This window comes from Periophthalmus magnuspinnatus, chromosome 19, assembly GCF_009829125.3.
Source record: "Periophthalmus magnuspinnatus isolate fPerMag1 chromosome 19, fPerMag1.2.pri, whole genome shotgun sequence".
Lineage (NCBI taxonomy): Eukaryota > Metazoa > Chordata > Actinopteri > Gobiiformes > Gobiidae > Periophthalmus > Periophthalmus magnuspinnatus.
Genome location: NC_047144.1, coordinates 2,601,889 through 2,616,620, shown reverse-complemented (window position 1 = coordinate 2,616,620; position 14,732 = coordinate 2,601,889). Strand labels below are relative to the sequence as shown.

At 43.4% G+C, this 14,732-nt stretch overlaps 2 protein-coding genes across 3 annotated transcripts in view; both read left to right on the top strand.

Moving 5' to 3' along the window:
* LOC117387598 (protein NLRC3-like) overlaps positions 1-13,749 on the top strand; it is a 35,647-nt gene extending 21,898 nt beyond the window's left edge. For both annotated transcript variants that reach the window (XM_055229717.1, XM_055229718.1), the window contains exon 10: positions 13,517-13,749. The gene's annotated coding sequence lies outside the window, so the exon portion shown is untranslated. The remainder of the gene's footprint in view (positions 1-13,516) is intronic.
* On the top strand, positions 1,462-13,749 carry LOC117387010 (NLR family CARD domain-containing protein 3-like). Its single transcript, XM_055229694.1, has 13 exons — positions 1,462-1,646; positions 4,226-4,323; positions 4,406-4,492; positions 6,047-6,145; positions 6,215-6,284; positions 6,385-6,583; positions 6,671-8,465; positions 8,537-8,710; positions 9,029-9,202; positions 9,592-9,759; positions 9,825-9,989; positions 11,954-11,997; positions 12,792-13,749. Exons 2-13 carry the CDS (start codon positions 4,268-4,270, stop codon positions 13,343-13,345), a joined length of 3,585 nt encoding a protein of 1,194 aa, XP_055085669.1. The 5' UTR covers positions 1,462-1,646; positions 4,226-4,267; the 3' UTR covers positions 13,346-13,749.
* Positions 13,750-14,732: the final 983 nt, after the last annotated feature.

The window sequence follows — 14,732 nt, the reverse complement described above, 5'->3', positions numbered from 1 at the left end:
TCTAAACCAGGACTAAACCAGGACTAAATAAGGTCTAACCCAGGACTAAACCAGGACTAAACCAGGACTAAATAAGGTCCAACCCAGGACTAAACCAGGACTAAATAAGGTCTAACCCAGGACTAAACCAGGACTAAACCTGGACTAAATAAGGTCTAAACCAGGACTAAACCAGGACTAAATAAGGTCTAACCCAGGACTAAACCAGGACTAAACCTGGACTAAATAAGGTCTAAACCAGGACTAAATAAGGTCTAACCCAGGACTAAATAAGGTCTAAACCAGGACTAAACCAGGACTAAACCTGGACTAAATAAGGTCTAAACCAGGACTAAACCAGGACTAAATAAGGTCTAACCCAGGACTAAACCAGGACTAAACCTGGACTAAATAAGGTCCAACCCAGGACTAAACCAGGACTAAACCTGGACTAAATAAGGTCTAAACCAGGACTAAACCAGGACTAAATAAGGTCTAACCCAGGACTAAACCAGGACTAAACCTGGACTAAATAAGGTCCAACCCAGGACTAAACCAGGACTAAATAAGGTCTAACCCAGGACTAAACCAGGACTAAACCTGGACTAAATAAGGTCTAAACCAGGACTAAACCAGGACTAAATAAGGTCTAACCCAGGACTAAACCAGGACTAAACCTGGACTAAATAAGGTCTAAACCAGGACTAAATAAGGTCTAACCCAGGACTAAATAAGGTCTAACTCAGGACTAAACCAGGACTATGACGTGTCCATTTGCAGATGCAGTTCAAATGTGTAGACCCAGAGCCCACTCAAGACTAAGGGACAGAGGGGGGCTCATCCAGGACAGGGATCATCCAGGTGAGGGAAGGGGAGGATCTGGTCAGTCATCACTGGGCGGTCAGTGGGAGGGCATCTGAAGCAGTTGACAGGGAACAACTTGTGAACAGCAATGAACAGATTCCAGGTGAAGTGCAGTAGAATGTTCTATGTCACGTTCTAACCTCGTTAATATCTTCTCATGTCATTTTTTCTTTTTTTAAGTCATTCTCTAATCTGTGGAGTGTGCTCTTTGTGACCCATGTCTTTATAAATCACATCTAATTCAAAGTTTGACTTCTGATTGCTGTTTGTTTGATGGAAGGTCATTTTGTGTTTTTGTCATTTCTTCTCAATGGGAACATTTCATTGTACAGTTGTATTTCATAAATGTTTAGCTTTTTTGACGTCTCCTCCTTTACATTTTGATTTGAAAGTTTCTTTATGGAGACACTTGACAAAACGACATGAGATGAACCGTGTGAGCAGTGGGCGGGGCTAAACAGTATGATGTCATTCTGTAGGACTCTGGACTGAGCCTGGATCAGAGAGAGACCAGAGAGGACGCAGTGCCTCCCACCACCAGCAGGGCGGCGCTGGAGAGTGAACACTCTGAACTAAATGGACCCAATAATAAAATATGAATGATTAACCTTCATCAGCCTCTGGAGGATCACAGTCCAACATCTTTACTGCACACAGCTGTAAAAAACACCAGATTAGATTGTTTTATTCACATTTATCAGAGATCTCAGGAGAGACTTTATATCAAACAGAGGAGGAGCAGAGGAGCAGAGGAGCAGAGGAGGCTCACAGTGACTCAGGAGGTGTTGGACTGTTTGTCTGAGGTAATAATGACTTATATTTACTTGTGTTGTGTCACAGTCACTTTGTGGCTTTTTGAACACATTCTTTATGTAATCCTAGTTTTATGGTATCAGACTCTTCACTTCTAATGGGTTATTGAGTCACATTTTCAGATTCACCTGTTTAACATTTAGAATAAACTGAACTTTTCACTTAGATTTGAACTTGGACTTGATTCATTTCAATCTGAGATAAAAACTGAATTAGCCCAGTTTTCTGCTCTATGTCTGTGTTTGAGTATAGATTTTTGAAGTAATTGTACTTTTTTGAGTAGATGTTTAAACCTGTACTTGTTCTTGTAATGGAGTATAATTGCAGCCATGTAATTGTACTTAGTTACATTTAAAATCATATGAGTAGTGAGTACAGCACAAGTCCCAATGGTCCTGATCCACGTCTGTCTCTCCTCTGTATCTGCTCCTTTATAAACAAACACACATAACATCACTGCATCGCCTGCTCTGATTGGACAGAGCTCAGACATTTTACTTACATTTATTCCATCACCAAATCATCTTTTGGTTTTCTAATGTAGTTTATACAGAGAAGTGTCAGAAAGACTTGAGTGTTTGGGATATGAGGCTGTTATTGGTTTGTTTTATGTTCCTAATCACAGGTCACAGGTTTGATATAAAGTCTCTCCTGAGATCTCTGATAAACAGTAAAGATGTTGGACTGTGATCCTCCAGAGGCTGATGAAGGTTAATCATTCATGTTTTATTATTGTGTTGCTATAGCTGTGTTTCAGACGTCACAACATTCTATAGAACAATCATATTTAACACAGAAGAGTCAAATGTGTCTGATTCAAACACAGATATTTGCTGTAATAATGTGAGTTCTTGGCTCGAGTCACAAACAGAAACAATCAGGTTCAACATTTGTGGATTTACATGTTGATGTGACTCGTGAAAATACCATGTGATCAACAGAGAAATGTGTCTCTCGTCCCATCTGAGAGAATGACATCATCACACTAGAGCAGGGGTCTCAAACTCGCGGCACGGGGGCCAATTTCGGCCCGTGAGATGATATTTTGTGGCCCGCAGGACAATATGAAAGTTTAATGTTAGTGCGGCGTTACCATGTTTCAACAAAGATTCAACAAATAACAAAGTATATCCATAAAATCCACAAGAATTGTCATATTTCCTCATGTATGTTGAAAAAAATGATGATGTTTGAGAAGATTTGAACAAAGCTTTTTTTGTGGAATACCTGATGTAGCCCAGCTTCACCCAGACTCTGCCTCCTGCGGCCCCCAGATAATTTGAGTTGGAGACCCCTGCTCTAGAGTCTGAACAGCACCAACAGAGACAGATCCACTTTGGACAAACATTTAAGCCTTGTCTTTATTTAGCGAGTGTGGACTGAATGAATAATACAGTGTAAAGATGCTGCAGAAATCCAAAACATTATGATTTATGATTTAGTCCAAAATCTGTAGTTTTGTGCTCAACAGAATCAGACGAGCAGTTTTACAGGGATCACAGGCTGAAGCACACACACCCTCAGGCCCTGGACGCTCCATTCAGTTAAAGAGGCATTATGGAACTTTTCTGGAGGAGGGTACACCACCTCACTGTTTCTATGGAGATGTTACTGTGTCGCCCAGAATGTTCCACAATACGTAAACTTATCTATGTTGCATTTATTCAAATCCAGGTGTTTTTATTACTCAGAAAAAACCTTACATTTTTACTATGAGCGCAATCACCACCAAATGATGTCACCTGCTTGTTACAATATAGAGTTTAATGCCATACTGTGGAATATTCTGAGCAAAAGAAAAGCATCTCCATGTAAACGAGCAGGTGTCTGACCCTCCACAGCAAAGTTACACAGTGCACCTTTAAGAGAAAATAAGATGTTTGTAGAAAAGTAAAGAGGGAAACATTCAGGACCAGACTCAGGATCTGGGCCAGATCCAAGTCCACAGACAGAGTCCAAAGTCCAGGTCCAGGACAGGTCCAGACAGCAGCAGTGATGGAAGGAGTTGAGCTTTAAAGCTCTGAGTAATGTCAGGTTTATTTCTCTGTTCTGCTGAGTCCACATTAACACACATGGGAATAGAACCACCAACCTGTCGCTGAGTCCAAATGTGCCTCTGTGTCTTTGATTCCTTTACCTTACTTCATTGTCTCTCTGAGTTTCTGTTTGAAGTGTCTTGCCTAAGGGTTGTGCCACTTGAAGATCGTCAAGAAAAAACTCTGTTATTGGAGACTGTCTTTTTTTAGATCTAAATTCCAGACAAACATTAGCTGTATTTTCCTTGTGAAATATAATCTTAAACTCATATCTGGTTAATCTGGGACAAAATGAAGCAAAAAATTAAAGACATCTCAAAAATAACTGTACAGAAAAATGTGTGAAACAAAAAAATCCAAAAACATAGAAGAAAATTAAACTTTCTAGAACCACAGATAAACAAAGTAGAAGAAGAAACACGAGAAAGTTAAACACATGTCCCAATAAAACACAGGAATGAAGTCCCTAAATGAGACTCCAGACTCCAGTGCTGAGGACTGTGATCTAATGTGAGGTCCCCTGTGTCCCTCAGCAGCACCTCTGCCCTCTCACTGTCACTCAGACTGGACTGAGCATGGATCAGAGAGAGACCAGAGAGGACGGAGCCCCTCCCTCTATAAAAGCTCACAGGTAAGAGAGGATCACTAACACTCCACCACTGTTCTCCATGTCAGAGCTCAGACTAAAGCCACTGCTCCATCTGTGTCCACAGACCTGCTCCTGGGGCCAGCGCCGTCTCATTCAAGAGTGATGAGTCTATAGGACGATGGATTAATTTTAAAAGAGAACATGGTCCAGAGTAAGTCAGACTCACCTCATAATGTCAGGACTTTATGTTCACAGCCTTTTTAGAATGATATGGATGACTTGTTTTTTATTAAACTCAACATAAGTGTAAGAGCTGCAGATGACCTCTGTGACTGTGAGGAGGAACTTCATGCTCGTCTCAGCAGCAGGAAATGCAACACACTTATGTCTTTGTCCTACAAAAGTCCTTCTATGAGATCCTAGTCCAGGCCCATCACCCGCTGGACCTGCTCAAGTCACATGACTTTAACCACTGTGTTTCTCCAACAGAGACACTTTTGATTTGAAAATGGAATTAAAATGGAGTCTGAAAAGAGACAACAGTCGACAAACTTCTTTCAGGAAAAGGAAAAAAGATACTGACTTTAATAATTCAGATAAAACTGTCATGGCCCAGACAAATAGACAAGTTTATTATAACACAATTCACACACAAAGTCATTCAAAGAGCTTTACAGAATAAGAAAGACATTAAACTCACAAAACAAACAAAACATAAATAATCATAATAAAAGTGTAGAGCTGAATAAAACCTCTCAGTCATATGCACAGATAAACAGAACCGTTTGAGCCTGGATTTAAACACTGTCAGAGCAGAGGCCTGTCTCACATCTTCAGGAAGGAACTAGACCAGGACTAAACCAGGACTAAACCAGGACTAGACCAGGACTAGACCAGGACTAGACCAGGACTAGACCAGGACTAAACCAGGACTAGACCAGGACTAAACCAGGACTAGACCAGGACTAGACCAGGACTAGACCAGGACTAAACCAGGACTAGACCAGGACTAAACCAGGACTAGACCAGGACTAGACCAGGACTACACCAGGACTAAACCAGGACTAAACCAGGACTCCATCAGGAGTTGGGTCCCTGAGGTCCTCCTCATGTGAGATGGTTCATGTGGCTCATGTCAGATGTTCTTTGGTGCTGGTCCATGGAGAGACTTGTTCATGCTGCATTGCTCATGTTTGTCTGGATGTGAACAGTTTGAAATGCTTGACTTTCTCTGGTCTTTTCTTGTAATTGTTTTATTTTTGAATGTGTGGATGTGTCTTAGTTGTACAGGGCCCACACTGGCAGAAGTCCTGTGTTTTGGAGTAGAGAGGGCTTTACTGTGCTGCTCTGTATGGGATGTTTTTTATTCATACAGGGACAGTGTCACTAAACACTGACCAAAAGGAAAGATGCATTGTACCAGGTTAGAGCAGAAAATGATCATTTCCACCTGTCGTCCCTGGGCAGGTTGATGTAACAGTTTACAGAATCTAAAAGTAGATGGAAACATGACCATATCACCAAACATTATCACATATAAGTTACTAACATTTCATTCATAAAACAAGTGTCCTGCTTTTGGACCAGACGTAATAAAACTGTTCAACCTCCACTTACACCACACACTCATCACTCACTCAGCACACATGGACACAGGGGTTTTCTTTATTTACTTTTACCAGCTCCAGCTGTTTTAATGGACTGTGCAGTCACAAGTGTTAAGAAGAGTCACTGTGACTGAAGTGTGTTTTCTTCTGTGTCTCAGGATCCACCAGAAACATCCTCCATCTGAACCTGGTCCCATCTGTGAGTCCCTCAGGAGTGACATGTCTATGGACCATCCACTTAATTTTGCCACAGAACCGTGAGTTTCCACAAGTGTTGAATAAATCAATAGAAATGAACATAAGTGTTTGATGAGTCTCTCTCACAGAGTGGAGCAGCAGGGTCCAGAGGTCTCCAGTGGTCAGCACCATCAGACACAGCTGGACTCCATATTTAAGGTCTGTCACTAAAGTTTGTAAATGTTCAGATGAATGAGAACTTGTTCCACACAGATCTGACACTGACTGCATTTGTGTTGTTTATAATGTGTCTGTTCAGCTTCTGGAGGAGGACATCTTCACTTTTGTCCAGAAGGAGCTGAAGAAGCTCCACAAGGTTCTGAGTACAGATTACCCAGAATGCTTAGAGCCAGAGGAGGATGAAGAGCAGAGGAGCAGCAGTGAGGCTGTTCTGAAGATCACACTGAACTTCCTGAGGAGGATGAAGCAGAAGGAGCTGGCTGAGCGTCTGAGGAGCAGTAGGACCATTTAACACATTTAACAAGGTGCTCACAGTCGTTTTATATTCTCTGAGACTCAGGCCTGTATCTGTTGTCTTCATTCAGGGAGTTATTTTGGAATTCATCTTCGTAAACTGAAGTCTAACCTGCAGCAGAAGTTTGAGTGTGTGTTTGAGGGCATCGCTAAAGCAGGAAACCCCACCCTTCTGAATCAGATCTACACAGAGCTCTACATCACAGAGGGAGGGTCTTCAGAGGTCAACCAGGAACATGAGGTCAGACACATGGAAACAGCCTCCAGGAAACCAGACCCAGCAGAGACACCCATCACATGTGAAGACATGTTTAAAGGCCCAGCTCACACACATGGACCAATCAGAACAGTGCTGACAAAGGGAGTGGCTGGCATCGGGAAAACAGTGCTCACTCAGAAGTTCAGTCTGGACTGGGCTGAAGGCAAAGCCAACCAGGACATACAGCTGCTGTTCCCGTTCACTTTCAGAGCACTCAATGTGCTGAAGGAGAGAAGCTTCAGCTTGGTGACACTTGTTCATCACTTCTTTAGTCAAACACAAACAGAACTCTGCAGCTTTGAACACCTCCAGGTGCTCTTCATCTTTGACGGTCTGGACGAGTGCAGACTTCCTCTGGACTTCACCAAAACCAAGGCCCTGACCGACCCCACAGAGTCCGCCTCAGTGCACGTGCTGCTGGTAAACCTCATCAGGGGGAGCCTGCTTCCCTCCGCTCGCCTCTGGATAACCACACGACCTGCTGCGGCCAATCAGATCCCTGCTGAGTGCATCTCCATGGTGACAGAGGTCAGAGGGTTCACTGACCCGCAGAAGGAGCAGTACTTTAGGAAGAGGTTCAAGGATAAGGCAGACACAATCATCTCCCACATCAAGATGTCCAGAAGCCTCCACATCATGTGCTACATGCCAATCTTCTGCTGGATCGCTGCCACAGTCCTGGAGCATGTGTTGAAAAGCAGAGAGAGAGGAGAGCTGCCCAAGACCCTGACTCAGATGTACATCCACTTCCTGGTGGTTCAGGCCAAAGTCAAGAACATCAAGTATGAAGAAGGATCTGAGACAGACCCACACTGGAGTCCAGAGACCAGGAAGATGGTGAAGTCTCTAGGAAAACTGGCCTTTGAGCAGCTGCAGAAAGGAAACCTGATCTTCTATGAGCATGACCTGAGTGAGTGTGGACTGGACGCTGCAGCAGCCTCAGTGTACTCTGGAGTGTTCACACAGGTCTTTAGAGAGGAGCCAGGGCTGTACCAGGACAAGGTCTATGGCTTCATCCATCTGAGTGTGCAGGAGTTTCTGGCTGCTCTTCATGTCCACCAAACCTTCATGAACAAAGGGATCAATCTGCTAGTAGAGAAAAGGTCTGCGATCTCTCTGTTAAAGAATCACAAAATTTACAAAGATTTGCTCAAATTCTACCAGACAGCTGTGGACCAGGCCTTACAGAGTCCAAATGGACACCTGGACCTGCTCCTTCGCTTCCTCCTGGGTCTTTCACTGTCGACCAATCAAAGCCTTCTACAAGGTCTGTTGAAAGAGACAGGAAGTTGCTCCCTGACCAATCAGGAAACAGCTGAGTACATCAAGACGAAGCTGAGTGAGGATGTGTCTGCAGAGAGGAGCATCAACCTGCTCCACTGTCTGAATGAACTGAATGATCGTTCTCTGGTGAAGCAGATCCAACAGTATCTGAGTTCAGGACGTCTGTCTGAAGATGAACTGTCTCCTGCTCAGTGGTCAGCTCTGGCCTTCATCTTACTCTCATCAGAAGAAGACCTGGAGCAGTTTGAGCTGACGAAATACTCTTCTTCAGAGGAGGCTTTCCTGAGGCTGCTGCCAGTGGTCAAGGCCTCCAACAAAGCTCTGTGAGCAACATTTGTTTAACAGAGGATGGTTTGATTCAACTTCTACATAAACAACTTTTTCTGTTTTTAAGACTGAGCGGCTGTAACCTGTCAGAGAAAAGCTATGATGCTCTGTCCTCAGTCCTCAGCTCCCAGTCCTCTAGTCTGAGAGTCCTGGATCTCAGTCTCAACGACTTGAAGGACTCTGAACTGGAGATGTTGTCTGTTGGTCTGAGGAGTCCACATTGTAAACTGGAACAGCTCAGGTAACAAATATACAGAATGATACTGGTGCACTGTTCATTTTTTACTCTGGTATTTTGTCGATTTCCTTGGTCAATCTCACACTCAGACGAGTGTATTCCGTCTTATTTTCACGCTTTGTTGATGGATTTTATAGTATTTTGCATGAAATGAATAACTGACATGTTTAAAGATTACTGATACAACAGCCTATAGAAAAAATAAGTCTTGTTTTTGTTTTCATAAATACAAAATATATATTTTTTTAGGATTATTGAGATTGATTGAGTGAAAGAATGTGTCTGAAGCCTTCTCTAATGAGCTCCTGTCTCTTCCTCCAGACTTCGCCAGTGTGACCTGTCAGAGAGTAGCTGTGACGCTCTGTCCTCAGTCCTCAGCTCCCAGTCCTCTAGTCTGAGAGTTGTGGACCTCAGTTTCAACGACTTGAAGGACTCAGGGCTGAAGATGTTGTCTGTTGGTCTGAAGAGTCCTCACTGTAAACTGGATCAGCTCAGGTCAGAGGGGTTAATATAACTCACTGTGATTACATAACCTGTTGGTTGTTCCATGGAAAACAATATTTGATTAAAGTAAGATCAAAACATGGGACTTTTCCCCTGCATTTAACCCAAAATGAGACAAAATCTACTAGAAATCTACTTACAATGCAGTGGCCCATCAGTAATCCACCAGGAGCATAGGAAGGGTGGGCCGCTGACCGCTCCTCATAGAGGAGCAGAGTCGCTCTGTGTCAGATGGGAGACATGTGAGGGGGCGGAGCTCCCTTCAGCCACACCCCTCTCACATCTCTCACGTCTGGAGTCAAACAAGCACCGGCCCCACAGGCTGAGGCTTCAACTCTTGTGTGGTGGTTCTAGTCTCTAATGTCCCTCTGTCTCCTCAGTCTGTCCCTCTGTGGACTGTCCCCTCACAGCTGTGGGCCTCTGGCCTCAGTCCTCAGCTCCTCCAGTCTCACACACCTGGATCTCAGTCACAACGACCTCCAGGACTCAGGAGTGGAGCTGCTGTGTTCTGGACTGAAGAGCGCCCCCTGCAGACTGGAGACGCTCAGGTGAGATGCTCCCATGATGCACTCTGCCCCCTTGTGTCCACATGAGTGTAATGCTGTGTCTTTAGGCTGTCTGGATGTCTGGTCTCACAGAGGGGCGGGGCTGCTCTGGCCTCAGCTCTGAGCTCCGCCCCCTCCCACCTGAGAGAGTTAGACCTGAGCTACAACCATCCAGGACCCTCAGCCGAGCTCCTGACCGCTCTACAGGACCAGCGCCCCCTGCTGTCTGTCAGGTGAGAGCGCCCCCTGCTGTCTGTCAAAGGCACAACCACACACACAGCAGCACACTGGAGGTGAGGCCTTTAGGCACAAAGGCAGAGGAACCACCAACCCTCAGGCGACTCCCAGCTCCATCTGCATTGTTCAAGGATGTTGGACCTGGTTTATGGATCAGATCTGTGTAATTACTGGACCTCACAAGAACTGAAAACTGGCACAAAGGTCAGAGTTTTCTCTGTCAGCTCAAATGAACAAAGGTGAAGATACTTCAGTGCTCCCACTAAGTCCTGTCCTGCAGCAGCAGCAGTAATACTACTACTACTACTACTACTACTACTAATAATAATAATAATACTACTAATACTAGTATGTGTACTAGTAGTATTTATACTTGTATATGTCCCCTGTGGAGCCTTAAAGACAGAAGTGTCAGGACTGTCCCAGAGCTCGATGGGGTTGGGCTGAGGTCTGTCCTGGATCTTGGGTTTAGACCTGGTCCTTCTCCTGGTCTCAGTCTGGATCTGAGGGTCCACTGTGCAGGACTCAGGGTGGGGTTCTGACAGGACTGGGTCTCTACCCTGTGCACGTGGGTGTTGAGGATGAGGAGATATATACATACATACACCTAAGTCCTGTGCTTGTCCTGTGTTTACAGAGCTGAAAACTCCATGGCTAACTCCCCGCGCACATATTCACTTATTTATTTCTCCACTCTGGGTTTGAAGACTTTAGCGGCTGTTTCTCACTGATTCCTGGGTCTTTGTGGATCATTTAAAAAGTGACAGAGACAAGTCTGAGCTCCATCTGTCTGTACAACAGGGCTCTAATCATGTCCAGTGTGAAATGTAGTTCCAAAGAGAATCTTAAAGTCAGTCCTGAAGCTGACAGGGAGCCAGAGGCCCACACAGGAGAAACGTGCTCATGTTTCCTGGGGCCTGTGAGCGCTGCAGCATGCAGTCACTAAGAGTGACTTAAAGTGGACTTTTCCTCAAATCAGGAGCAGTAGAACTGTCCATTCAACACAAAAACTACTGGAGAGTCTGTGTCCTTCATGCCCCATGTGCTGAAAGAACCAGTTTATGATGAGTGTGAATGTGGTGTGTTCATCATTCTCAGGACTTTAAAGGCCCATATTACACTATTCTCTCATCTGTTCTAATGTTGTTTCCTCATCACAAACAGACCTGGAGTTGTGTTTTGTTTCATTCTCACATGTTTAACACACAAACCTGCAGATTTAGGCTGAGTTCTTCTCTCACTCTGTTCCACCTTGTGATGTCATCATGTGGTGATACAGGAAGTGCTCCACTGTGTTTTTAAACTAGAATCATTTGGATCATTTCAGTCACTTAAAAAGTAGCACCTCATGACATCACAAGGTGGAACAGAGCATTTTGAGCTTTGGAGACTAATAATAAATGATTCCTCAAACCTGTGAATGAAACAAAACACAAGTCCAGTTTGTTTTTGAGGAGGAAACATCATTATAACATGGAGCTCACAGAGTCACTTTTACATAATCTAGGACTTTAAAAAGCAGAGGGTTGGTCATTAGAGTCTGAGCAGAGATATGAACTTTGACCTGAGTCTATAAAGTCAAATGTATTTCCAAAGACAAAATAAAGCAGCAGTGAACATGGAGAATATAAAGGAGAGGAGGAGACAAACATGTGGACAATTCAAATCACTGCTTTAGAGCTGAAACATCACAACAAACTGAAACTGACATTTAAAAAACATCAAGTGTTTCAGTCTGATGTTTCAGTCTGATGTCGTGTGTTTCAGTCTGATGTCGTGTGTTTCAGTCTGATGTCGTGTGTTTCAGTCTGATGTCGTGTGTTTCAGTCTGATGTCGCGTGTTTCAGTCTGATGTTTCATTCTGATGTCACGTGTTTCAGTCTGAGGTCGCGTGTTTCAGTCTGAGGTCGTGTGTTTCAGTCTGAGGTCGTGTGTTTCAGTCTGATGTCGTGTGTTTCAGACTGAGTCCTGCTGGAGAACGATGGATGAATCCGATCTGGAGATGTAAGTCTGACTTAATCCTTTTAAGTGACTTTTATAATTTCATTCTCACACAAACAACACTTTAATACTGCCCTTGGTTATTATGATTTAAATTACTGTTTTTTATGAGTTTAATGTGTTTCAAATAAAGCATCATGGGAAATAACCAGACACCTGGAGCATGTCTCATCTCTGTCAGTCAGACTGAGACTCACTGGCCCCTCCCCCACGGCGCTCTCTCCTCTGTGGGTGTGGCCTCAGACTGTGAGGTCCACAGCTGTGTCCATGACTGAATCCAGAGTTCTTCTTAAAGCAGATCCTGAAGAGTCCAGTCTGGAGCTGTGTAACTGCACTCATGTTTCAGCTCAAACACAACAGTGATCTTCATTCTTCTTCTGGAGACAGTGGATTTAAACCAATCCCCTGTTCTCCTCTCCTTCATATAGAGACATTTTAAAGGAGAAAGTCTGTGTCATGGAGCACAGAGGAGTGTAGGAATGTGTGGAGTGACGTCAGAGACTGGAGCTGCACTTTGTCACTGCAGCAACAAACTCAAGTTTTACACTGAAAAGAATCTGAAATAGATGTGAGGCTCTGAAACTAAAGGAAATATAGAGCTGATGCAAAAGAAACATGAGCCAAATATAAGACTGACATGATTCACAAATAAAATCATCAGAATAAAAATACATTCATCATAAATAATTGACTTTAAATCCATCTTTCATGAATAGATTGACCCATATTAAACTATAATTAAATGTGTGTCTCCACATGGGACTAACTGCTGCTGTGTTGTGTCTTCTCTCCATCAGATTTCTGTGATCTCACTCTGGATCCAAACACAGCTCACAGAAAACTCAAACTGTCTGACAACAACAAGAAGGTGACATGTGTGACAGAGGAGCAGCCGTATCCAGATCATCAGGACAGATTTGAGATCAGGCCTCAGATTCTGTGTTCCACTGGTCTGACTGGTCGCTGTTACTGGGAGGTCCAGTGGAGAGGAGATGTTTGTATATCAGTGTCTTACAGAGGAATCAGAAGGAAAGGGGACAGTGATGACAGTGAGTTTGGAGGCAATGATCAGTCCTGGAGTCTGGAGTGTTCTGCAGGTGGTTTCTCTGTTTATCATAATAACAAACGCACCTCCCTCCCTCAGTCCTGCCCGTCCTCTTCTGGGACAGTCTCAGTGTTTGTGGACTGTCCTGCTGGCTCTCTGTCCTTCTACACAGTCTCCTCTGACCAACTGACCCACCTCCACACCTTCAACACCACATTCACTCACACTCTGATCCCTGGGTTTGAGGTCTGGTCTGAAAACTCCTCAGTGTCTCTGTGTCCGACAGACTCACCCTCCTCTGTGTAAAATACAACAGTCAAATCTGTAGAAAAATCACTTTGTAAATGTTGATTTTATTTTGACTTCATTTGACCAGAGATTTATTTTATAATGTTTTATTTCCTCTCAAAGACAAAAAAAAAGTTTAAAAATGTACTGAAAGAGTAAAAAGTAAAAGTATTTGTTTCAGATTTTCAGATCTATTAAAGCTTCAAATGTGGTGATTTTGATAAAGATTTGAGCTGAATTTAGTTTTTATTTGTATATTTTTGTTTGTTCAAATTCTGAACGTGTTAAAAATAAACCCTCAGCCTTTTCAGCAGGTCTCACACAATCAGAAAAAATACTTTTACTTTTCAGTCCTGTTCAAAAATGTAGTGGAGTAGAAAGTACAGATACTGCTCTCAAATGTACTGAAGTAAAAGTAAAAAGTACACACTTTTACATTTTTACTTTCACTTACAGTGGGACAAAAAGTATTTATTCAGCCCCAATTGTTCAAGTTCTCCACTTAAAAAGAGATGCCTGTAATTTTCATCAGTTTCACTTCAACTATGAGACAGAATGAGGGGAAAGAATCCAGGAAATCACACTGTAGGATTTTAATGAATTAATCAATAAATTCCTCAGTAAAATAAATATTTGTCACCTACAAACAAACAAACAAGATTTGTGTCTCAGACCTGTAACTTGTTCTTTCAGAGGCTCCTCTGTCCTCCACTCGTTCCCTGTATTAATGGCCCCTGTTTGAACTCGTTCTCAGTATAAAAGACACATGTCCACAACCTCAAACAGTCACACTCAAACTCTGTGGGGTCAAAATGACACAACAACAGTGAGCAAAAATCCCACAATCCCACAAGTTTATCTGTGCAAACGACTGAGAGTTTTTTATTCTGCCTCTTCTGTTTTAATGTTCATTTTATGTTGATTAATTTTATGTTGACTCCTCCCTGGGGAGGTGTTCTGGGCGTGTCCCACCGGGAGGAGGACACACTGGAGGGACTGTGGCCGTGTCTCAATTCGCCAAAATGGCCTTAGATTCACCACTGAAAGCGTCGAAGGGTAGATACGTAATTTCCGGCGCGTCAAGGGCTGTGTCATTTCAATGCACCTGAAGAACGAGCGAGACAAAATGTGCCCTGCGTTTCCTGCGTTTCCATGGAGATCGGACGTAACTGAAGCGTGAATCCATGCAGACTTCACACACTTCTATATCCCATCATGCACCATGACGCAAAAAGAGAAGAAAATGGAGTCCACTGCGCAAAACACGTTCAAATGTTCGTACTGGTTTACCTCATCAGTGCGACATGAAACTGTTAAATCTGAATAAAGATCTGTACAGTGTGTTTGATTAAAAAGGAGGAGAGTTACATGGAATAAAGGAATGTGCAGTTATTGACAATAAGAA

Excerpts from the sequence above, each read along its gene's own strand:
- LOC117387010 (XM_055229694.1), top strand. The coding sequence starts at position 4,268 with ATGGATCAGAGAGAGACCAGAGAGGACGGAGCCCCTCCCTCTATAAAA. Across the intron at positions 6,146-6,214 it reads CTTAATTTTGCCACAGAACC|AGTGGAGCAGCAGGGTCCAG; the intron begins GTGAGTTTCCAC and ends TCTCTCTCACAG. Across the intron at positions 8,711-9,028 it reads TGTAAACTGGAACAGCTCAG|ACTTCGCCAGTGTGACCTGT; the intron begins GTAACAAATATA and ends CTCTTCCTCCAG.